This window comes from Chlorocebus sabaeus, chromosome 21, assembly GCF_047675955.1.
Source record: "Chlorocebus sabaeus isolate Y175 chromosome 21, mChlSab1.0.hap1, whole genome shotgun sequence".
Lineage (NCBI taxonomy): Eukaryota > Metazoa > Chordata > Mammalia > Primates > Cercopithecidae > Chlorocebus > Chlorocebus sabaeus.
Genome location: NC_132924.1, coordinates 108,020,697 through 108,047,299, shown reverse-complemented (window position 1 = coordinate 108,047,299; position 26,603 = coordinate 108,020,697). Strand labels below are relative to the sequence as shown.

General features: G+C 42.8%; 1 protein-coding gene across 15 annotated transcripts in view; it reads right to left on the bottom strand.

The window, feature by feature from the left end:
* Window positions 1-26,603, bottom strand: part of CALD1 (caldesmon 1) — a 270,316-nt gene that overhangs the window by 62,264 nt on the left and 181,449 nt on the right. For 2 of the 15 annotated variants that reach the window (XM_007982999.3, XM_007983000.3), the window contains exon 1: window positions 19,176-19,427. The exons of the other annotated variants lie outside the window; for them this stretch is intronic. In XM_007982999.3, coding sequence (XP_007981190.1) covers window positions 19,176-19,228 — 53 coding nt within the window. In that variant the 5' untranslated portion in view covers window positions 19,229-19,427. Of the gene's footprint in view, window positions 1-19,175; window positions 19,428-26,603 lie in introns of those variants that run through there. 15 annotated transcript variants of the gene reach the window in all.

The following is a 26,603-nucleotide window of genomic DNA, read 5'->3' as shown; positions in this document are numbered from 1 at the left end:
CCAAAATTTGTTCTGAAATTCAATGCATAAGTCATTAATAGCCCAAAATAGTTAATTCCACTCTATCACGAGCTTTCTTGTCAGTTTACATTCAATTTCGGAGTTAGGTTTATCAGTTAGTTTAACCTACCTGGTAGTTGACCTAAAATCATCTTGGGATGGATCTCTACGGGGCTAGTCATTTTTAGTTCCAGACATCTTAATCACTTGCCCAGTTGATCAAAATATCAAAAGAACAGTTCAGTTCCATTATTAAATATATCAGAACACTATGTTGACTATATTTAATATTTTTGATGCAGGTATTAGTAGCTCTAACTCCAAAATGACATTATGTTATGAGCTTGTGCTCTGTAAGCTGTCCTTTGAGACAAATTGTCCAATGTCCCCTTGGGCTCTTAGTCTTACTTGGTCCCGCAAAGAGCTTGGACACTGTTGACCACATCTTCCTTTTTGAGATTCTCTGTTTTTAAATTTATTTTGTAGTTTATTTTGTACCTTTTATTGGGTTTCTTCTCTTATCCAACATATGCTCCCTGGATAATGTCATCTATGTTTATAACTTGTCTGTAAATTTTAAGGTGAGGATTCTCTAATTTATATTCCCAACTCAGTCTGCACTCCTGAATTTCCTTTTTTTTTTTTTTTGAGACTGAGTTTTGCTCTTGTCGCCCAGGCTGGAGTGCAATGGCACGATCGTGGCTCACTGCAACCTCCACCTCCCTGGTTCAAGCAATTCTCCTGCCTCAGCCTCCCAAGTAGGTGGGATTACAGGTGCCCGCCACCACACCTGGCTAATTTTTATATTTTTAGTAGAGACAGGGTTTCACTGTGTTGGCTGGGCTGGTCTCAAACTCCTAACCTCAGGTGATCTATCTGCTTCAGCCTCCCAAAGTGCTAGGATTACAGGCGTGAGCCACCACGCCCAGCCTTTGCATTCCTGAATTTCTAAATGAGCTTTCTTCCTTGGTAATGAAATATCCAGTAAGGAAGCTGAGAGTTATGAGTAATTCTAGACACCTGATTAATCCACAATTCTTTCAAAATTCCAAACTTCTCTCCATACTGGTACTGCACTTCCATATCCTCTTACTTTTGAAAATTGATAATCTGAAAAAATTTTTTAAATCTCTTGATCATATCATCCTATCCTTGCTACAGCGATTTCACAATTCCAGGATGTGAAGTTGGCTTCATATTATAAGAAAAAGTAAAATAAGAGGTATGTATTAAGTAAAGTAAATATCAAGGGATGAATAACTTGCAGGGACACAGAGAAAATATAAAAAATCTCACCTCATTACTTATGACTTTGAAATGGACACCGTTTTCAGCTGCTTGGTAGAGTACTTCACTCCTTATATGTATGGAAAATAAAGTTTAAACAATACTCATGTGTCTGGAAGTTGATTTTGGTTGAAAGCACAGTTCTCTACTGTTGAGTTTTAAACAACCGAACTGAATCTACCAACTTGAGAGGAAACCTGTCTAACTTGTTTCATATATATATACACACACACACACACACACACACATATCTAACTTGTTCCATATATATATAGAGAGAGAGAGAGTATTTTCTTGAGAGGTTTCAAAATGTCAGGAAGAAACACTGCCTGGCCCTTTAGGGGGCCTGATGATCCAACAGATGATGCATTCAGAGCAGTGGTTGCTTCTCAAGGTCCTCAACCTTAGCTGCACATTAGAATCACCTGGGGGAATGCCTAAGAATCCTGATGCCCAGGCCATGCCTCAAACCAATTAAATCAGAATCCTGCTTGAGGTCTTATCTAGGCATTAGAACTTTTTAAAGCTCCCCAAATGATTCCAGCGTGCAGCTCATGTGAGAAACACTGATGCATAATGAGTGACTGAAGAACACTGTGGACCAGATGCAGTTAAGTTAAAAGGCAGTGTCGAGTCATTCAGAAAATAGAGCAGAGAGAGGAGTCACTGGCAGGCATTTAGTGATCAGATAGGAAATAGATGAGCAACGCATCACTATGGTCCTAAATGCCAGGCTCTTTTTGTTTATTATTTTAAAACTGGAGAATATAAATATTTATAAGCAAAAGTAGGTGTTACTTAATATTGTTGCATAGATAAATGTTTAAAACTTATTAAACATTTGTTAAATATACCCAATGATATATCCCTTGTTCTCTCCATGACTAAATTTGATCAAGTCCAATATCACCTTCATCACCTGGTGACCGAGAGGATTTTAACCTATAACCTCAAACCTCTTTTAATGAAAACATCATACAACCCCAAATTCCTGTCTTTTTTCAACATAGATAAACTGTGTCAGCATGATATTCCTAAGGCTCAGTTAGACATCTGTGAAAAAAACAATTCTTAGCAGTCTGTTCTACAGAATTCAAACTGAAAAAAGAGAAAAAACCTAGGTCTGGAGCCAGCCAAACCAATGAGATACCTGCCAAACCACACCTTATCCTCTTCAATCAGCAAAAATATCATCCACCGCCTGACTCCCCTTCCCTCACCAATAGGCGCTTGCTCATTCCCTTATTAGGACACTGGCATCGGCCAGAGGGATTGCTCGTGTCTGAGGGCCCACGAGTGGCTCCCACAACATGTGTAGTTCATCAAAAATGAAAAGGCGGGGGGACTGGAAAAATGAAATCCTCACTGTAGGGAGGAGAATCCATTTGGGGTAGGCCACAATTATGGTTTGGAAAACAATTTTTTTTTTTTTAAAGTCCAAACCAAAAAAACACAATCCTAATATTTTTTGTCAATGCATTTTTAGGAAGAATATGTTTGAAACTTAGAAATGCCATCAAAGAAATTTTACTTGCGTGCTCCCAGGGAGTTGAATATATAATCAGGAAGCACCTAGTCTTACTTTTAAGAAGGGTTGGGCTTGGTTGGTCTGTTCCAGTTCTAGGACCTGGGACAGACACCTGAATATAGAGTTGTAATGTGCTTTTTTTTTTTTTTCTTTTTAGGCTGGAGCAAAATAAAAGCTCTGTCCTCCCTTCTGTCTTTCTGCTTCTCCTCTGTTTACAGGGCTACTTTCTCTACTATGCTCTGATCTTAGTTCTTACCACCTTCTTCGTCTTCTCACAAGGTACCAACCAACAGTTAAACCAGGTTTGTTTTTTTTTCTTCCAATGATATTAGTGCAGCTTCCAAGTCAAAATGAGACATCTCCCTGTTATGATCTGTGTCAGCAAGGCTGTCCTGCTAATCTTATCCTGTTTCATGGTAAGCTGTTTTCAGAGCCAACTCATGAACTCAGGTCCATCCAAGCAAAAACAGATGGCAACTTTTTACAAAACACTTTCATCATGTATATGCGATCTGATTTGATCTTCATAGTTATAGTATCTGTGAGATGGGCACTATTATTTCTATTTCATAGTTGAGGAAATTGGCTCAGGGGAGTTAGGTGACTTGTATTCAGAATGAGGACACCACTACAATGGTGGGCTTTTCTGACCGGTGGTGTTCTCTTCTTTCTCCAAGATGTCACAGTTCCGCTCAAATAAGGAGCTCTGAAGCCTACCAGAGAGAATTTAAGTCCTCAACTTCTGCTAGGAACCCCTAACCAAAGGGTATCAAGGCCGCTAGGAGACTATAGGAGGCCCCAGGAATCACCTCACCCTTCTGGGGTTATGCTGCTAGTGAGGAATACCTAACCTGCTCAATTTTACTCCTTGTTGAAGTTCTAGGTTTATCATTTGTAAGGCTAAAAACCTAAAAATCATAGCCACTGTCTATTTAAAAATGAACACTAACGTTGATAATTTTAAATAAAGAAGAATGTACATGTCCTGCCAATCTTACTTGGAATAAGTGAGTCAAACAAACAAATTATTTTACAGGATAGGGAAGCTTACTTAACAGTGATAACTTGCATTTGTGCAGGACTTACAAGGTGCCAGGCAGATACATCTCATCTCATCCTTAGAACAACATTGAATAGACATGATTGCTCTATTTTACAATCTAGATGAGCAAACCTGGCACAGAGAAGCCAAATCACTTGCCCAGGATTACACACACAACATTTTAGCCATCACCCGGCCAACCCCAAAGTCGGGGCTCTTTACACGACAGCAAAGCCCATTCATTTCTTTCCAGGTCTCAGTTCTCTGGCTTTGAAAGGGCAGGGGTTAGAACTTAAGATATAGAGAAGTCCAGCCAGGCGCAGTGCTCACGCCTGTAATCCTAGCACTTTGGGAGGCTGAGGTGGGTGGATCGCCTGAGGTCAGGAGTTCGAGACCAGCCTGGCCAATGTGGTGAAACCCTGTCTCTACTATAAATACAAAATTTAGCCAGGCATGGTGGTGGGTGCCTGAATCCCAGCTACTTGGGAGGTTGAGGCAGGAGAATCGCTTGAACTGGGAAAAGGAGGTTGCAGTGAGCCAAGATCGTGCCCCTGCACTCCAGACTGGGTAACAAGAGCAAAACTCTGTCTCAAAAAAAAAAAAGATATAGAAAGGTCCAAAATTATGCCGAGTTTCTTTTCCTTGAATTGGCATACAAAGTCATGTGAGATTAATAACAATGGAGTTAGATAATTGGCTGGTTATATGGAAGTCCATGTCTCCTCCTGGGGAAAGAGGTACACTCATGACCTCTTTTTAGGGCCCGTAAAGCAGTACTTAGACCCCTGGGCTGGTTATTTCACGGAAAGAGTTATAGAACTCAAAGTCTCTTGCTAGATCCTTCCTCTCCAGCCCTCCTGCCCTGCTCCTCCAGGAGGAGAAGTTTGCTCATCAAGCAGGATCTGATGTAATAATATAGCTGCTGCCAGATTCACCCACTCAAAGACTAGCGGTTAGAGCTCTGAAAACACAGGGAATAACTTTCATTACATGTTAAGCTGGAGAGACCAGGGGAGCCACCAGGAGCGAGCCTGGAGCCAAAAACCAGGCACCAGTCTTACATACGCCCAAGCCGAGAGGAGGTGGGCAACTGAGTGAACCCCTCTGGCCTAATTTTCCTCATCTGCAAATGGAGGTAACACATTAGCTAACCACTGAAGTCATAGTGGAGTGGTAAGGATTGAATGAACTAATAGTTGCACAGTACTTAGCACAGTAGCTTGGCCTATAGTTAGTACTATATGAATGTCCACCATTTTTATAATTTTATCATCATCATCATGATGGAAATTAAATCTGTGCTTACAGGTCTTGCAGAGCATGTTCTTGTTTCCAAACAAGAAGTGGGGAATTGGGCAGAAAAGATTTTTCTAACTTAAGGATCTTAAATGCCTTTTCATTGATGATAGTAACACCACAGAAGGCTGAGAAATGCAGAATAAACGTAGGGGAAAATTCTTATCTCCTCTTTGTGACCCCTTGTTCCTCCCTGTTGATTACTTTTTCTTTCTTTTTTGAGGGGTGTACAAGGAGAACTGTGGCTAAAAATGTCCAATAAATGGAATGCCTTTCATCTCTTATTTTCTCTATCTCTTTCTTAATCCATGTCATTTCTCATTAAAATGTACTTGGAAATTTATCATCAGAGAGCTTTATCTTCCCATGTCAGAAAAGGCATGTGTCTTAGTGGAAGAGGATAATCCCCTTTTCTGTTCTTCTTTGGGGCTGGTTTAATACCCAGACTTCATGGAGAATTGATGGATCAGAGCTCGATGCAGGGAGATTAGTTAGCTTTCTAAGAAGCGAATACTTCCTGATCACAAAGCAGCAAAAGCTGCCTAGACCCAATGGTTTTAGACAGGTATTTACCTGTGAGGGAAGGACCCAGCTGTCCTCCCTGCCCCAACAAACTTCAGCCAGCTGGCATTTTATTTATTAATTTTTATTTTAAGACACCATCTCACTGTGTCACCCAGGCCAGACTGCAGTGGCGAGAACACCGACCTCCCAGCTTAAGCAATCCTCCCACCTCAGCCTCTCGATAGCTGGGACTGCAGGTGTGTGCCACCATGCCCAGCTAATTTTTTTAGTTTACGTAGAGACGAGATTTCACCATGTTGCCCAGGCTAGCCTCAAACTCCTGGGCTCAAGCAATCCTCCCACCTCGACCTTTCAAAGTATTGGGATTACAGGTGTGAGCCACCACGCATGGCCAGCTGGCATTTTAAATGTACTCAATAATTATCCCACTTACTGCATTTATTTATTTATTTATTTAGAGATGGTGTCTCACTCTGTAGCTCAACTGGAGTGCGATGGCATGATCTTGGCTCACTGCAACCTCTGCCTCCTGGGTTCAAATGATTCTCCTGCCTCAGCCTCCCAAGTAGCTGGGATTACGGGCACACACCACCACGCCTGGCTAATTTTTGTATTTTTAGTAGAGACAGAGTTTCGCCATGTTGACCAGGCTGTTCTCAAACTCCTGACCTCAGGTGATCCGCCTACCTCAGCCTCCCAAAGTGCTAGGATTATAGACGTGAGCCACCACGCCTGGCCTATCCCACTTATTGCTTATGAATTAAACTATGAAACCACATATTAAAATTTTAAAATCTTTCAGTATTTGTCATGCATTCAGTTTGTGTCCTCCAAAAAATGATATGTGGATGACCTAACCCCCAGTATCCTAGAATGTGGTCTTATTTGGAAACAGGGACTTGACCGAGATAAGTGAGTGAAGATAAAGTCATTAGGGTGGGTTCTAATCCAATATGATTGATGTCCTTATCAAAAGGGGACATTTGGTTTCAGACACAGACAGACCTGCACAGAGGGCAGATGCTAAGAAGAGACACAGGGAGACGGTCTTGGCCACGTGAAGACAGAGATTCAAGTGCTGCATCTACAAGCCAAGAAATGCCAAAGCTTGCTGCCAAACCACCAGAAGTGAGGACAGAGGCATTGAACAGAGTCTTCCTCACAGCTCTCAGAAGGAACCAACCCTACTTGTGATTTATTTATTTTTAAAGACTTTATTTTTGTGGAGGAGTTTTACATTCATGGCAAAATTGAGAGGAAGATACAGAGACATCCCATATAGTCCATCTCACACACACATAGCTTCTCCCATTATAAACATCGCCTGCCAGTGTAGTACATTTGTTGCAACTGATGAACCTGCAGTGACACATCAGAATCACCCGAAGTCCATAGTTTACATTAGGGTTCACTCTTGCCATTGTACATTCTATGGGCTTGGACAAATGTAGCGTCATACCAACTATTTTCACTACCCTAAAAATCCTCTGTGCTCTGCCTATTCATCCCTCCCTTCTTGCCCTAGCGCCTAGAAACCACTGATCTTTTTACCATCTCCATAGTGTTGCCTTTTTCAGAATGTCACCTAGTTGGAATCCTACAGCATGCAGCCTTTTCAGACTGGCTTCTTTCACTTAGCAATATGCACTTATGTTTCCTCCATGTCTTTTCATGGCTTCAGAGCTCATTTGTTTTTTGTTCTGAGTAATATTCTGTTGTCTGGGTGCACCACAGTTTATTTATCCACTCATCCACTGAAGTCCTTTATCCATTCACCTATTGAAGGACAATCTGTTATTTTAAGCCACAGAGTACGTGATACTTTGTTAAGGTAGCCCTAGGAAAGGAATACAGTAGTCAGTTTAAGGATTAAAGGATTCTACTTTGTTAATAATCATGTTTCAACAATTTCCAGCACCTTGTACTATTTATTTAGGTAAGTGGTTCATTACACTGAAGTGGCAGCCCACCTGACTTTTTCAGATGCCTTCTGTTGCAGATTGTAAATTTATTCTTTTGGATGTTCAGTTTTTCCCTTTGCTGTGTTCCTTTTGTCCTCTGGTATCTGGGGATCTTGGATGGAGATTTCCCTGTAGCTCCAAGGTGGGCTCATGAAACGTAAGCCTTCCTAGGCTCCAAGGGGTAGCTGGATCACAGAGCCACTCCATTCCCTGGGAGTAGGGGGTGCTTTACATGATCTTCCTCCCAGCCCCAAAACCTTCAGATTCAGGAAAAACAGACTCATAATACTTCCCTGGATCACACTGAATGTTTCATTAATGTCAGACATTTGAACATGTATACAGGAAAGGGAGAGCAAGTAGGAAAATATTCCCCATGCTATGAACTTATGTAGACCTGGGATGGCTCAGTCTACAATGCAAGGCTGTTTCCTTTAGGGTGAATGGATATACACACACTTCCTGGTTGCCCTTCACTCAGTGAGGTTCAAAGGAAAGTCCCTGCCTATGCTTGAGTCTAGGGAACTTTTGCTCTTTTGTGATGAGAAAATATTCACTTAGAAAGCTAACCAATATCACAATATCATTTTTCACAATAGGCCTCCCTAGGTTGCAGGAAATTTGCCCAATGTGTGGAGACCTCAGCCGATTCTAGAATGCAGAGGTAATGCCCAGGCTCACTGCATTTAATCTAGAAATATGTACACTCAGACGATGGGTTGAACTGTCTCCTCCACCTCCAAAACTATGTTGAAGTCTTAACCCCCAGTACCTCATGATGTGACCTGATTTGGAAATAGAATATTTGCAGATGTAACCAAGATGAGGTCATTAGGATGAGTCCTAATCCAGTGTGGCTGGTGCCCTTTGGACACAAACACAGACACAGACAGAGGGAAGCCTCTGTGAAGGGACATAGGGAGAATGCCATACGAAATTATGGAAGCACTAGAGTTATGTTGGCACAAGCCAAGGAACATCTGGAGCTACCAGAAGCTACAGGAGGCAAGGAGGGATCCTCCCCTACAGGTTTCAGAGGGAGCATGACCCTACTGACACCCTGATTCTAGACTTCTAGCCTCCACAACTGTGAGACAGTGTCTATTGTTCTAAGACACCCGGCTCATAGTACTTTGTAATTTACAAGCAAAGCAGCCCTCAGAAACTAATACAACTCATCACGGTCACTCATGCTTTTGTGATTACCCAGAAGCTCCCCCAGATTCATCTCCTACGCACCCAGTTCATGGCAATAATTATTGTTAAACACCTACATTCCCCCCATTCCCACCCCTTGAGCACTGAGTAGGCACCAGGCACTGTGCTAGCCACTTTATATATATCTTCCTCTTTTTGTAGATTAATCAACTGAGAAACTCAGAGAGATTCAGTAACTCACTCAAGGGCACATAGTTGATAAAATGATGGGACTAGGATTTGGATTCAAGTTTATCTGGATTTTGAAGTCAACAGTCTTAATTTATGCTCTCCTCACTTGTCCAGAATACTTCAAGATTGGTGGCATCTGCTGGCAAAAAAAACCCTACTTCTTCCTATTTCCCTCTTGGCACTGAATCTGGTTTAGGCCCACCAAGAAAAGTAGTAATTCTATATTTTGCCAAAAAAAAAAAAAAATCAGTTTTTAGCAAGTTTCCTTTAACATCAGTCAGCCAACGTATAGTAGTACAAATTCTCATTTTAAATAGTAAGCCAATGAGATAACTCCATCTGAAATAAAGAGCTCTAATTTTCCTGAAAGCAGAAGGATGTTTTAATAAATGCATGCCAATCACAAATTGAATTCTGCTGATTTCACCCCAGTATCTATCAGTTTGTTGGCAGAAGATATCATGCCATTTCTCTTCATGGGTCTTTGGGGAGGGGAATGTTCAGAGGGAAAGGGAAACGATGGAAATGTCACACTGATCAGGCATCCACTGTGGTTTATGTACTTTGCATAGCTGGTTCCTTTCATTTACACCTATAAGACAGACAATAGACATCTTTAACAGATGGAGAAACTTAGGCCGGTGAAATTAAGTGACCTGCTTGTGGTCATACACTGAGTCATGAGTGGGATCTAAATACAGATGTGGGAATCAGCGTTATCGGGCCCCAGTTTCTTATTTGTCAAGAATGTACCCATTTAGTGCTGCGAGGGCTAGGCCTGGGTAGCAGGAGGGGCGCTGAGACTCCTTCGTGCAACCTGCAGTGCAGCTATGAGTGAAGATGAACAATCAGCTGCTCTTTAAAGCCTTCCCTTCTGCTTCCAGTCCAGTTGGACCTAACCCCTCTGGGCTTCAGCTTACTGATTCAAAAGCCGTGTGAACTCAGTCTTTTTCAATTCAATTAGCAGGCATACCATAACATTCATGAAACAGCTGCAGAAAGTATCGACAAAGAAGCTATACGACAGTCATGAAATCAGCTTAAAGCTGGGTATAAAAAAACTGCTTAACTTTTATGCATTTTGGATGTTTTCTCTGGAAACTACACTAAGAGCTGATGAGCAGTGGCCTTTGGTGGGCATTGCTGATTTGTGTAATGAATATTTTCACTCTTAAAGTGCAAAAGGGGTCGATTATTTTCTTCTCTTTGGGGTGAATATAGTTTTGTTTTTATTTTATTTTATTGTTATTTTATTTTTCCCACTGTTACTTACAAAGTGAAAGGTAGAGTGATTTGGAGAACTGAGTCCTAGAAAAGGTGAATGTAGACATTCCTTTTAAAAACAGATCAGCAAACAGGCTGGGTGTGGTGACTCATGTCTGTAATCCCTACACTTTGGGAGCCCAGGGCAGGAGGATATCTTGAGTCCAGGAGTTTGAGACCAGCCTGGGCAGCACAGTGAGACCTCGTCTCTACAAAAAAAATTTAAAAATTAACTAGGAGTGGTGGCATGCACCAGTAGTCCTAGCTACTCAGGAGGCTGAGGTGGGAAGATTGCTTGAGGCCAGGAGGTTGAGGCTGCAGTGAGCCGAGATAGTACCACTGCACCCTAGCTTGGGAGACAGAGCAAGACCCTGTCTCAAAACAAAAACAAAAACAAAAAAGAAAGATCAATAAACAGACATGAAAAGGTAGAGAAAAGAAGAGGTGATGCAGCAGGCAGAGCTAGCCTGTAAGGCACAGCTCTAGGGTAGATTAGGCCACGAATAGGAATTCAGCAGGCCTTGAAAAAAACATTCTGGCCGGGCGTGGTAGCTCATACCTGAAATCCCAGCACTTTGTGAGGCCCAGGCGGGTGGATCACCCGAGGCCAGGATTTCAAGACCAGCCTGGCTAACATGATGAAACCCCGTCTCTACTAAAAATGGAAAAATAGCCAGGCGTGGTGGCAGTGCCTGTAATCCCAGCTACTCGGGAGGCTGAGGCAGGAGAATCGCTTGAACCTGAGAGGCAGATGTTGTAGTGAGCTGAGATTGTGCCACTGCACTCCAGGCTGGGCAACAAGAGTGAAACTCTGTCTCAAAAAAAAAAAAAAAAAAAGAAAGAAGCATCTGTTCTCACCAATGTCTGTGTAAGATGAGGTTTAGTATAGTTACAAAAGGAAAAGTGAAAGATAAATGAGGAAAGTGCCATATTTGATCTAAAAGTTTACTGTGTTAAACTCTTCTTGATAAAATTATCTCTATTTGTGGTTGCTTTTATTTACTATTAGTTGCTTTTAATAAAAAATGGTCTTACAAACAGTAGAAATTAGTGTTTATAAATCTACTGGGTTAGAGCAGATAATAGGCAAAACACACTCCTTTACAAATAGGCTCATGACTTAAAAACCCAGCGACCACCTAGTTGCTTCCTTGATTTTAAAACCAGAAAAATGGCCAGGCACAGTAGTTCACGCCTATAATGCCAGCACTTTGGGAGGCTGAGGTTGGCGGATCACCTGAAGTCAGGATTTCAAGACCAGCCTGGCCAACATGGCGAAACTCTGTTGCTACAAAAATACAAAAATCATGCCTGTAATCCCAGCTACTTGGGAGGCTGAGGCTGGAGAAGCGCTTGGACCCAGGAGGTGGTGGTTGCAGTGAGCCGAGACCTCACCACTGCACTGCAGCCTGGGTGATAAGAGTGAGACTCCATCTCAAAAAAATAAAGATAAAAAATAAAACCAGAAAAAAGTATTTAAGGGAAGAGGGACCAGGGTAACTTGGCTGAGCTTCTTCAATTCAAACCTCGTTTTAATATTACAAACCAATGCCACCCTGAGATTTCCATTTATGAAGTGGCATCATATTATATATAGCCTTGTTCAAGAATCCTTTCCCAGATCTACAAAGAACAAATGGTCCCTCCAAGGTGTTCCTCTGATATTAAATTTTAATTGTAAAAGTAAGACTGTTTAATAATAACTTGCCTGTGCTCTGTACTTAATGTTTTTCTGCACACTTTAATGCACATTATGATACTGGATGTTCTTGCTCACCCTGTAAATTACACAGAGCAGGCATCAGCATCTCCACTTCATAGCAAGTTGAAGCGACTTGCTGCAGATCACAGTGCTGATTACTGAAGGAGTTAGACCAGAATCCACACCCTCTGACTCCCATCCAAAAAAACTTCTCTTAAACCTCCAGGCTAGCCAGGCATGGTGGTGGATGCCTGTAATCCCAGCTACTCGGGAGGCTGAGGCAGAATAATCGCTTGAACCCGGGAGGCAGAGGTTGCAGTAAGCCAAGATAGTGGAGGCTTATCACTTTTGGGAGGCCGAGGTGGGAGGAATGCTTGAGCTCAGGAGTTTGAGACCAGCATGGGCAACATACCAAGACCCCATCTCTACAAAAAAATGCAAAAAATTATCAGGGCATGTTGGCACACGTCTATAGGAGGATCGCGTAAGCCCAGGAGGTTGAGGCTGCGGTAAGCCAAGGTTGCGCCACTGCACTCTAGCCTGAGTGACCAGAGACCTTCTCTCAAAAAAACCGAAACGAATTAAATTAAAACAAAAACAAAAACAAAAAACCTCCATGCTGACCCATGTAGCTGGCAGCCTGGGTGGTTACCAGCCAACATAGCTTCCTAAGCTGCCCTGAAGGCAGGGACCAGATACCAAGGTCACGTGGTATGTTCAGTGGTTTCCAAACTTCGGTTTGGGACCCATCTGCAGCTTCTGAAATCTATTTAGTGGGTGACCAGCATTTTAAAATGAAATAGAATCGTATAGAAAATACCAGATCACATTGTACACAGCAAGGGTGAGCACTGTTTTGTGAAATTTTTGTTTCAAATGTATATAAATATATAGTGTATAGGTACTGGACTTACAAAATAAAATGCATTTATTTCAGGTCATAGGAAAAAAAAAAAGAAAACTGAGAATATTGATGTAGATAATGCTAAGCTGGGTGGGAGGTCAGAAGACAACAGAACCCTTGAGGCCAGAGCCTGTGCTTTGTCCTTCTTGATGTTCTTAATGCTCAGTGAGTACAGCAGTATTCACTAGAATGCGAAACCCTCAATGAGTATTTGCTGAATGAATGACTAAATGAGTCAGGTTTACAGATTTTCTAAAGACTCCTCTTAAAAATTCAATTAGGCTTGGAAATAGATCCAGGCAGCACTACATTTATGAAGAGGTTGTTTCTAAGACCTTCATTGTAAATTGGCTTTTGAAACTTTCAACACCATGACACATGGTATTCGGGCTCTCAGGCCAGCCTACAACCACCTTTTTAAACCTAAGGTATGTCTGAAGCTGGTATGGAGAACTGAAGCTGTGTTTCTACAGGGAAACGGATCCTCACTAGTCTGGTTAAAAATGCCAGGGGTAAGTTCGCCTCCAGAGGACAGAGGACCTCTTTCCCATTTCTCATTCCTCTTGCCACTGTTAGGCCTGTCTCTATAAAGTGATTTTGATGGGCTGAGAGGAATGTGAGAAGCAGCATAGGCAGGGCTCATTTCAAGGGTTCAATAGATCAAAGGTAAGGAGAGGGAAAAACGCAGATAGCAATGCAAATAGCATCAACAGATTTGAAAGCTTGTGGCCACCAGGTATTGAACCAGTGTGAATGTGCGTGGGCTGGCCATTTGCAGAGAAGACACATAATACAGAAGGTCAAGACCACCTCCATAATCACCACTGCTCGTGCAGTGCTGCAATATCATGTATAGAGTACCCAATACATGCAAAGCACAGTGACCTATTTCTCTGCCATTCTTTCTTTCTTTTTTTTTTTGAGACGGAGTCTCGCTCTGTCGCCCAGGCTGGAGTGCAGTGGCCGGATCTCAGCTCACTGCAAGCTCTGCCTCCCAGGTTCACGCCATTCTCCTGCCTCAGCCTCCTGAGTAGCTGGGACTACAGGCGCCCGCCACCACGCCCGGCTAGTTTTTTTTTTTTTTTTGTATTTTTTTAGTAGAGGCGGGGTTTCACCATGTTAGCCAGGATGGTCTCGATCTCCTGACCTCGTGATCCGCCCGTCTCGGCCTCCCAAAGTGCTGGGATTACAGGCTTGAGCCACCGCGCCCGGCCCTCTTATTTTTAATCTATAAACAGCAGTAGCAATTTTATCTCTGACCAGATAAGGGGTCCAGATCATTTAAAACCTTTCTTTGAACCAAAAAGTAGGCAAAATTGGTCAGTGTTAGAAATGCAAAATGCTTGTTCCCCAGTGCCGCAAAGAAATAGCACTCAAACATATATGCAATTTTCTCAGAAAGGCAAACTTTACTTTCTGCAGAAAGGGTGCCCCTTGAAGATGGAACAATGGCAAGAGCACACCTGGACAGAGGAGGGGCAGAAGTTCTTATTCCTGATGCAGGTAGCCCCTACTGCTGTGTCATTCCCTATTGGCTAGGGTTGGACCGCACAGTCTAAGCCAGTTCCGACTGGCTATTTTAAAGAAGGCAGGGGTATGAGCCAGAGTGGCGGAGTGAGTAGTTTGGCAGGAAAGATGGTTAGGAACAGGTAATCAAAGGTGACTTAGGTCAGAGCAGGTGACCAAGGGTGACTCAGGTCAAAGGTCAAAGCAGGTGACCAGGATGAGACAGGACGGAGCAGGTGACCAGGGGAACAGATGTGAACTACTGATTAGGACTGGTGGGAAAGTTGTTTACTGAAACTAGAAGCAAGTGGGCAAAGAGAACCAGGAAGTTAAACTTTAAAATGGAGAATTAAAGAATAAGAGAGCTGAACATACTGACATACTGATTCTTTGAAGAGAAACTTGAAGTTCACTATATTTAACAGTTGGGCCTACAAACCAACAGTCACAAAATGTAAATGCCCATTACTTTGTAAGAGAGAAGACCTCTCTCACCAGATTGTTGATTTTTACTTTGAACGTAATTCTAACAGATGGGTGTCCTGTTATTCTTGGCTACAGCAGAACAGGGAGTGGGACCACAAGAGGCAGATGCATTAATAGGTATTAGAAGAGATTTAAAAGCATCAGTAAGTAGATGGAAGACATCACATAATAACTGGACCCATTTTTGGATGGGAGTCTTATCCCCTGAGGTATCACTGTTTTACAGCATGATTAAAAAAACTACGTTCCTAAGGAAAACTCCTAGCAATTTGAAAATGTTTTAAATGTATTGTAATATCTGTTTTAATGAAGGCAAAGAGTTTCCACTAAATACATATACACACATATATATAAAACAAAATTTAGCATTCTGCATAACTATAATGCTACATTTCCTGATAACCTTGAATAAACCAGGCATTCCTAAACTTTTAACAAATCTCAATATTCTTGTGTTCATTTCCTTTGTCATTCCTGCAGAATCTTTAAAAATTCTGCCAATCATTTATTTATTTCCCAGCACTGTTTTGGATTCAGTTCCCTCAGAAAACAGTGGGATGAACTAAATAATTTCCTATGTTTCCTTGACCCCATGATTTTACAACTTATATGCCCTTCCATGTTTGTTAGAAAATGTAACACACACAAAACAACTTTTAACTTTCAGCTTCAGGATACATAAAAGCACACTTCTCTATAAGAAAAATAACCCTTTATGGACTAAAACAAATATTTACAGGAAACCCCAAATCTTGTTGCAAGTAAACTTCCTTAGGCTGGGCCGGGCGCGGTGGCTCAAGCCTGTAATCCTAGCACTTTGGGAGGCCGAGACGGGTGGATCACGAGGTCAGGAGATCGAGACCATCCTGGCTAACATGGTGAAACCCCGTCTCTACTAAAAAATACAAAAAAAACTAGCCGGGCGAGGTGGCGGGCGCCTGTAGTCCCAGCTACTCGGGAGGCTGAGGCAGGAGAATGGCATAAACCCGGGAGGCAGAGCTTGCAGTGAGCTGAGATCCGGCCACTGCACTCCAGCCTGGGCCACAAAGCGAGACTCCGTCTCAAAAAACAAAAACAAAAAAACAAAAAAAACCAAAAAACTTCCTTAGGCTTTGGGAAAATGATAAAAGCACCAGTGAAAATATTAAACTGCAGGTCACAGAATCTCTCAGTACAGAATCTCTCAGAATCTTGGTAGGAACAAATTCAACACCTTGAAATCTAAATAACTGAGCAACCATTCACACCTGCTCCTGAAAATAACATGGCCCTTGTGTAGGTCTTGGCATTCAGGAATTTTAACATGCCTCATTAAAAAATCACAGCCAATCTTGCTCTACAGGTGATGAAACAGAGATAAATTATCTGACAGAAATGCAAAGGAACTTAGAATTCATTTTGTTGGGCACCTGTTTCAGCATTTAACCTAGTAGAGTCTAGCAAAGCAAAAGGAGTGAAGGTTTTGTGTGTTCAAACGGCTCAAATGAAAAATGTAAACTAAGGTGAACTGAGTTTGATTTACTCAATAACAGGAAACTTAAAGAATATTTCTGGAGCATCAGCACTGTTCTGGATGCTGAAGATTCAAAGATTCAAAATCATTCCTGCCCTCAAGTGAAGTACCATTTATTGGGAGGGAAGATAGCTGTGTTCAACAGTAACTTTAGTACTGTGAAAGGAAATTAAATTTTGGTACCCTGAACACATTTGGACAAAGAGAAAAGTCAAGCTGAGAACTGGGTCACTCAAAGTCTTCCCCTTTTAGTTCCTAAATAAGATGGCTACAAGGTGAAAAGCTATACAAGGCTCCCACATATTTTGTCCACAAGGATATTCCTAGTGAGCTGTTAAAACTTCACCATGGCAATGCAAACGGACAGCTTATCTTTATAGGTGCAGTCACCCTGGCCCACCAGACACCAATGCATATCTGAGTGTTGCCCTACCCCATTTTTGTCTGTTGTCATATGTAAAATGCAGATTCCCCGCATTTTTCCTCTGCCCCTTTATGTGATCTTATGTAAAAAATGCAGATTCACTTACATGAAAATTGTGTACTTCTCAATATCCCTGCCCTTTCCCCTTTAAATATGGAGCCCTCAAAATCGTCTTCTGATAAAGGCAGAGACCTATCTCCCAGGCACATCCTTAACTTTGGCAAATAAACCTCCTAAAATGATTGAGACTTGCCTCGTCATTCTCCTCGATTGACGGTACAAAGCTAATAAAAGAAGGATGGACAACGGTTATTAGAGTGAGAGAAGTGAGGAATGAGGAAGGTTTATAGAGGAAGGGAGCATCTGATCAGGGCCTTGCAAAACAGGAAGGAGGTCAGAAATAGGAGGGTGAGGGTATTCCCTGTGTAGGGAATAGAATGAGTCCAGAAACAGTGGTGGCTTGTATATGCTGAGTGTGGGGAGCTGTGAGTGATCTTATTTCACTGGATCAGGTACTTCTATACTTTTTACAAATCTCGACATCCCTGTGTGCATTTCTTTTGTCATTTCTGCAGAATCTGATAAAATTATGCCCATCTTTATTTATTTCCCCGCAATGTTTTTAACATTCTCCCTGGTGAAAGTCAGAATGGGAAGAAATATTGAAGGTATATGATGGAGAACTTTGAATGCTGTAAGAAGGAGAATGGACTTTATCTTCAAGGGTGGGGTCTGTAGGGGACTGGATCAGAAAGGGGAGAGAGAGGCCGAGGACCAGATGGCAGGCAATGACAACCATCCCAGTGAGAGGCAATAGCTGTTGAAATCCAGGAAATGGCAGAGTAAACAGAGAAGGGAGACACAGAGAAAGGAGACTGATAGAACCATAGGCATGAAGCAGTGGAAACAAGTGTCAGGACCATGAGTTGAGAGAAAGAGAGACAGCCAGCCACACTGGGCTCTTTTCCTAGCATCCCATGCTCCATTGAGGATCAGCTGTGTGACCCTGGGCAAGCCCTTCCTGTGCCTCAGTTTCCTCAAATGAAGGCTTTCAATGCGATCAGTGGTTTCTGAACTGTTCCATGGAGACCTAGGATTCCAAGGAAGTTTTGATGGAGAGGGAGGGGAGGTGGGGTAGAAGAGGGATGAGGAGTGGGGTACAACTGTGCAGTGGGCTGTGACTGGAAAGTAGAGTGAGGACGAGGAGCTCTAGATCCCAAACCTTCTCTCTTTAACCAGAACATCTCCTTCACACAATAGCATTCCCTTTAAGATCAAATTTGATTTTTAAAAAAGTTTGATAAACACCGTACTATACAGATTACCTCTAAAGTCCCTTTGAGCTCTCCCATGTGAATAACCACACTTACAGAAACTAGTTATCCAAGAGATCTGCTAATGTAATGGACATGGGTCTTGTTTTTAGGACCCTGATGAGTTCCTCTGTTTATTTGATTAACTGTTGTACAAACGCTGGAACAACTGGAACGACAATTGTCATGCTGAATCGGTGCCAAAACTTTCAAAAATGGAAAAGATTTACTGAAAGGCCATTTGGTGTTCTAATTCTTGTGCAGTACCTTTTCCCAAGACCCAGTAAGTTTTTCAAACCTCATAAACACCAGTGTGAAAATAGCCCTTTGCATGAGAGTACAAAGCCATGGCTTGGCTACCGACTGTTGTCTGCTTTGGGGTAAATTGAGTTACCCCTCTGGGTTCTGTTTCCCTGCCTGTTGAACGACAGCATTGCACCAAAGAGTCTAAAGGCCTCCCTTCTGGCTTTAACATTCCAGGATTTCATGATCCTAAACCCTTGGAGCCCGTTATCTGAACAATTCCCTGATCAATAGCATATGCTCTGGGTCTTGTTCTGTCTTAGTCAGATGGTCAGTATATTGAGGGCTTTGGCTGTTTACTTTAAGGATTGGGCAATGTGTAGTTCAGCCAAAATCTCTGAGCCCTGCAAATGGATCACTCTGAATGGAGGGCTAAGGTCTAAATTAACAGCAGACCTTTAGAAACACAATGCTTTATGGATTGGTATTTGAAACGCAGAAACCCCGTGCCTAGGTATAAACTCCTGGCAAATGGTCCACAAACCACCATTAAAATGGAAACAAGAAAAACCAGCGAATCAGAGCAACCATGAAGTGGAAACCAGAAAGTTTCAGACAGGTCTGAAACTCGCACACTCACTGCATTCCTTTCCTGCCTGGTGTCTCCTCCTCTCCCCTCCCACTCCCACATTTTTTTTTTTTTTTTTTTTTTTACAACAATTCGTTTGTTTTTTAAAAAAAAAAAAAAAAAAGAAAAGAAAGGAAAAACCAAAGAGGCGAAATGAGGACTCACTTGGAGAGCGCGGCCAGGCTGCGTCTTCCATGCGATCCGGATCCACCCAGCATGTCCGCAGTTGGGAAGGGGCGGTGGGGCAGAGAGGTACGGAGACCTGGCCGGGCCGGGCGGTCAGGGCGTGGGCCGGGCCCGCGGAGGGGCCATGTGATCTGTGGCTGAAATGCACGGTGCAGGATGCTCCCGTGTTCTCCCTTTGTGTTAACACGTTGGTCTGTCCCTGTGACGAAAGTCTGGGCTTGTCCTCAGCCAAATCTACTCCTCCCCACCCGTTCCCTCCTCACAGGATCATCAGAGAGCTGATTGTTATTTTTTACTGTAATCTCTCTAATAGAAGCCCATCCTGTTTAGCGATTAAAGAGCACTGATTGCTTCGAGAGTTCCAGAAATGTTATTGCTGGGTAGTGAGGCCAGGATCCCCAGTAGCTTTCCTGATGAAGACTTTATATGCTTAACTACAAATAATTTTTCCAAGGTAAGTAACTGGTCAAAGGAAAAAGACACTGATGCATTTGCTCAGCCTTTTGGAAAACAGTTGATCATGGTATTACAGGCATATACAACCTAATTCTGACAAGATCAACAGAAATCAGCCCACCAAAAAGTTCATCCGGGTGCAGTTCTCAGGCTCCCATTCTGAGCTCTGTTCTCAATTAGCATTGGTGTAGGTGGCTTCCAAAGCAAACAGTTCCCACTGAGAAATCAAATCTGAGAAACTCCTCTTATCCCTTTTATCCAGGGAAGGAGGCATGACATAAAAATGCAAACCAAATGAAAAGGGCTGAAGAGAGACGGCCCTGCTCAGTGATGGGCTGGATGGTTCAGCATGTTTGGTGCTCACACCTCTCCAAGAAATGTGGGCAAGAGCCCTCCGGAGAACATGTTGAAACAGCAGGCCCCGTCTGCACCCATGGTACTCTGGCAGTGATCTCATCAGCCAAGCTGGGCAATGGAGCCTGGTCAGCAGCGGCTTGGAAAGCAGCCAAATTCCAGTTCCTGAGGAGGGGGTGGTGTTGATTCTGTCTGGAGATGACACTCCGTCTCAGCTTGACTTATGAATATGGTTCTTCACCTCTAATGAGTACTAAACAGACTGGTGCTTGGGTACCAAGCTGCTCGTGGGACTGGCTTTTGGTCAAGTGAGAACAAATCAGATCTCCACAAAGTAGGGTTAAGATTATTCTCTTGGTAAATAGCCGGAGAAGCAGTCAACTTCACACATTGAGAGCGCTTTCACAGAATGAAAGCAATCTTTGAGATCTGTGGCTTCATATCACACACAGACAAGGACACCAAAGCACAGAGCATTTAGACAACTCACCCAGTGTCACGGAGCTGAACTGCATCTGCTACTCTTGTGTTCAACTTAAAGTTTAACTGGGTTAGGTTAAATGCTCTCTTCACTTTAGCTAGAACATTTTGGTTGTTTTCTTGCTTAAATACTATGCGGTCATCAGAGTCATAGTTTATAGGCCAGGTGAGGTGGCTCATGCCTGTAATCCCAGCACTCTGGGAGGCTGAGGTGGGTGGGTCAAGGTCTGGAGTTCAAGACCAGCCTGGCCAACATGGTGAAATCCCGTCTCTACTAAAAATATAAAAATTACCCGGGGTTGGTGGTGGGTGCCTGTAGTCCCAGCTACTTGGGAGGTTGAGGCAGGAGAATCGCTTGAACCCAGGAGGCGGACGTTGCAGTGAACTGAGATCACGCCACTGCCCTCCAGCCTGGGCGACAGAGTGAGACTCCATCCCAAAAAGCAAAAAAACAAAACAAAACAAAAAATAAAGTCATAGTTTGTAGAGTAAATACAGTTTAATAAACAAAGTTAATTATCTCCATATATCATTAGGTATATATGCATTTAAATATCTCTGATTACACATATGATCACTGTACATATATTGACAAAAGTAGCACATAAGACACTCATGAAATAGAGATATGTCTGCCTTCACACAAGAGTACTTAAATACACACTGACTTGTCTTGAGTTTCTCGCGCTAGAACTGAGACAGAAACATGTATCGAGGCATTCTGCCGCTCTTCTTTCTCCCGAACTTTGCCCAATTAATTTTTTTCCCTTCAATTACTTACAAAAGTCAGTGGCTTTCTGTAGTAGGTAGAATAACGTTTCCCCCAAATCTCCAGAACCCGAGAACATGTTAATTTGTGTGGCAAAAGGGACCTTGTAGTTGTGATGAAATTAAAGGCACTGAGATGGCGAGAGCATCCTGGATTGTCCAGGTGTACTGGAACGAATCACATGGCTCTTCAAAATCAGAGACCCCTTCCCAGCTGTGGTTAGGGGAGCTATGTCTTCGGCGTGGGCAGACAGTTAGACTGGTGATGGCTTTGAAGATGGAGAGGGGGTCCAAGAGCCTGAGAATGTAACTTCCTCTAGAAGCTGGAAAAAGCAAGGAAATGGATTCTCTCCTGGGGCCTCCAGGAAGGAACGCAGCCCTGCTGACACCTTGATGTTAGCCCAGTGAGACCTGTGTTGGTCTTCTAACCTATAGAACTGTACATAATAAGTTGTGTTGTTTAAAGCCACCAAGTTTGTATTTATTTGTCGCAGCTGTGTGAGAAAGCTATCACCTCCTGATTCCCTCCTCCCCAGCCCCCCACTCCAATTCTGAGGTGACAAGTATAGTTTTGGCATATTCAGAATAGGTTCATAAAATGGAATAACCTAAAAAAAAATCTGTGGTTCTTTCTGGCCAGTGGTTTCCATGGAGGAGAGCAAGAATTTAGTGATCTTCCACACATGTGCAGAATCCATGTACAGAAAGTGTGCTAATTGCCAGTTGTACACAGGATGTCCACCAGGCTATTTCCCTAGCTGCCAAAAGAGGGAAAAGGAAACAGTGCACACCCTCCTTTGTTATTAGGGGCATGCATTTGGGAAGCAGCTGTCTGTCTTCAGTTTGTGATAGTAAAACCCAGTGGTGTTATAACTCGTGCTACCTGGTAGGGTACCAACATGGGAACAGTGAAGAAAGAAGTGAGTCCTGGACCTGGTTCAGACACTCTCTGGGAACAGGAAGAGCACAAAGGCCAATGAAAGACAGGCATTGCAGGAAGATGCATGGAGATAACCAGTGAATCACAAGCTCAGAGCAGGGCTGGGCCAGGCAAGTACTTCCAAGAGTCCTCTGAGACCTGGTGGCTGGGGCCGGAGAGGCAAGGTGAGAGGATTGAGAAATAACAATCTAAAGGTTATTTGTGCACAGTGTTCTGGTCCTGCGGAGACCTACAGGCCTGTGTGCTTTCACTGCATAGCAGAGAATGGTACCCAGTGTCCAGCTGCCAGAACTGGTGTCTCTGAGAAGTGAACTAATGACTATTCATTGGCACCATGAACAAGTGGGCCAGTCATCCTTCAGCAAGATAATAGGTATTGTGAATTTGATGATGCTTCAGGACTCTTTTACTAGGAAAAATGAAAGTCTGGGCCACTCTGAGATTACTCATAGCATCCTTTGTTTCTGGATACTTTATTGTTTAATTTTTCATCAAAGAGATTCTGGGCTGGGAAGGTTTGAGGAAGGTCAGTGTAATAGAAAGGAACAGCTCCTACCACAGGGTGGTCCTTTATTAAGAAAATATGATTTTTAAAAAATAACTTTACTTCATGGAGGTAGGAGACCGGACCACATGATCTGTTCCAGACTTTAGAGTCTGCAGCGGTTGTTTAAGAATAGCTTCTACCTTGGAACAATTCCCTAGGGAAAAGAGAGGTATGTGGGAAGCACTGTGCACACACCCTAATGCACTTATGACACACGTGCACACACAGGCACACACATATACATGCATGCATACGCACACATGCACAGACACATATATACACAGGCATGCATACGCACACATGCACAGACACATATATACACAGGCATGCATACGCACACATGCACAGACACATATATACACAGGCATGCATACGCACACATGCACAGACACATATATACACAGGCATGCATACGCACACATGCACAGACACATATATACACAGGCATGCATACGCACACATGCACAGACACATATATACACAGGCATGCATACGCACACATGCACAGGCACATATATACACAGGCATGCATACACACACATGCACAGACACATATATACACAGGCATGCATACGCACGCATGCACACACATACACATATGCATGCATACGCACACATGCACAGACACATATATACACAGGCATGCATACGCACGCATGCACAGACACATATATACACAGGCATGCATACACACGCATGCACACACATACACATATGCATGCATACGCACACATGCACAGACACATATATACACAGGCATGCATACACACGCATGCACACACATACACATATGCATGCATACGCACACATGCACAGACACATATATACACAGGCATGCATACACACGCATGCACACACATACACATATGCATGCATACGCACACATGCACAGACACATATATACACAGGCATGCATACACACGCATGCACACACATACACATATGCATGCATACGCACACATGCACACACATAGACGTGTGCACACAGAGACACACACATATACATGCATGCATACGCACACATGCACAGACACATATATACACAGGCATGCATACACACGCATGCACACACATACACATATGCATGCATACGCACACATGCACACACATAGACGTGTGCACACAGAGACACACACATATACATGCATGCATGCATATGCACACATGCACACACACAACATGCACAGAGTCATTCACTTCCTACAGAAACTCACATACATCTACCACTAGGGAGGCAACAGTACAGGTAGTATAAAGGGGATGTTTGAAAAGGCTGTTGGAGATAAATTTTCTTATGAAGAAATTCATAGGCTCCGTACTCTTAGAACTAGGCAAAAAATCTGGCCTAGACAACTGTTCCCCCATCCCAAGGTGAACAGGAATGTAGGTAAAGGAGTTTCCATAGTCACAGGCAGCATCTCTTTCCTCCTTTCTGTTGGCCTCTCATCGTCTTCCCCCATAGCTGATGGCATCTCCCATCCCCTGCCTCTGCCATGGCGTTGAATATGTTCACTTAAACTATACTGCTCTGTAATGTCCTGTGATATTGAATGTAGGGGCTGCTGTGGAAAAATCACAGTTTACTCCTCACCCTAGTCTGCCAGTGGTTCTTCGTGGCCTGTGTTGATACACGTTTCTTAATTATTCTTTGCCTCATCTATCTCTAGGCCTGTAATAGGGGCTTGGGTTGTGACACTCCCTTATTATCCTTATAATGGTGACCATGTAGTTTTATTTTGTCACAGCACATTCCTTTTTGCTTTGCTTCACTTAGCACTATTGGAATGTTTACTACAAGCAAGTCATTGCACTAAGTGCTGTGGGGGATGCAAAGATAAGAAGGGCAGTCCCAAAGGGAGATAAGACATGTATACAAAAATTCTACTACAAGACAGAAAGTGAACAGTACTCTGAAAGCAGTAGAGCTAAAGAACTTCAGTAGGTGACATCCTGTGATCAAGGTCCCAGTGTTTAATCACTCTCACGCTCAATTTATCCTGTTATCGAACTAGATTTCCTGTTTCTGAAATAGAAACCTACTTATCTCTACGGGGGCCACAGGTATTAAGTCATCCTTTAGTCTCGTCTTTTCTAGGCTAGACGCCAATGCCTATTTTCCATCCTTTTAATATCAGCCTGACTATAACAACTCTTCAAACGGGAAACCAAAATTGGACATAATAAAAACTGACCAAGGCCTGGCTGAAGTCCCAGTGCTGCCTGCCACGTTCCTGTTAACACATCCTAACATCATTTTCACATTGATAATAGCATCTCTTAGAGAGATCATTCATTCAGTTTTGTGCTACATCCAGGGTTTTTGCTTTTTCTTTTTTCTTCTCCAAATGAATTGCTTTGTAAGTCCTATGCCCACGCTTACTCCTTTTGCTTTCTCGCGGTTCTTTACGAACCAGTTCCTGGCCTCACCTCTATGAAGTCTTCCTGGATTTGACTTTATTTCTTTCTAATTTATCTTGTTAGGGAGAGAGAAACCCAAAAGCTTGAGCCCACTCTTTTTTTTTTTTTTTTTGAGACAGAGTCTCGCTCTGTTGCCCAGGCTGGAGGGCAGTGGCCGGATCTCAGCTCACTGCAAGCTCCGCCTCCCGGGTTTATGCCATTCTCCTGCCTCAGCCTCCCGAGTAGCTGGGACTACAGGCGCCCGCCACCTCACCCGGCTAGTTTTTTGTATTTTTAGTAGAGACGGGGTTTCACCGTGTTAGCCAGGATGGTCTCGATCTCCTGACCTCGTGATCCACCCGTCTCAGCCTCCCAAAGTGCTGGGATTACAGCCTTGAGCCATGGCGCCCGGCCGAGCCCACTCTTGTTTGCATGTTATTTGAGAAATAATTATGTTGCAATGTGTGAGTCAGCCCCTCCAGCCAACTTGCCGTGAGACTCCCTGTTTCTGTTTAAACTGTCTTGCACCAATTACTTAGGCCGACTCTCTAAGCTCTTTTTAAAATCCAGGATTTTTAAACAACTGGACTATTTTCTTTTCCTGAAAAGTTTCTATCTGAAAAGGATCACGCCTCTAACTCCTTTCTGCCCTCCAACTTGAAACATATCTTTAAAACAATAAACAGTGCTTGGAAATAGCAGGGCTCTAATGATTTTGAATGAATGGTGGCTGGTGCACATCTACAAAATCCTGGTTCTGGTCTCAGTGAAAATAATAATAATAATATCTGCTTTATATAATTCCAGGAAAGAAGTGTGTACATGAAGAATGTGATTTCGATCCATAAGAAACTGAATCTAAGCCATAGTGCTATATTGTAGAATGTAGATTTGTTGTTCATAGGTACGGGTTGTGAAGGAAATTATTATAAGGACTCAGGAGATAATTCTAGTGCAGAAGAAAAGGTCAAATCTTCAAAGGAAGCATATATTAGTTCATAAGCCACAGAATTCTCAGGGTGTACCACTCTTGTTCAAAGTATCTAAATATTTCCACAACCATAAATTTATTTGCTGGTGTCCACTTTATGCATCTGGATATTAAATTTACACATGGCTTTTATACTGGAATCAAATCCAGATTTTTTTCCAGTGAGTCTTAAAAAATATTGATTTCCTTCTTTTTGGGGGGTGGTCAGACCTGGATGAAAGCATATTGCTCCTATTGCTAGGGAAATAATCCATTGTGTGTTTCAGATACTTTAGGTGTTGTGTTTATTATTTACATTATATAATGACATTGTATTAGGTTCTGTTATATTTTATAATCACATCTGACTGGGATCAGCACTTGATTATGATATCTATAGATAGAAATAAATGTATGGTGCTAGGCATGGGGGCTCACACCTGTAATCCCAGCACTTTGGGAGGCTGAGGTGGGTGGATCAGCTGAGGTCAGAAG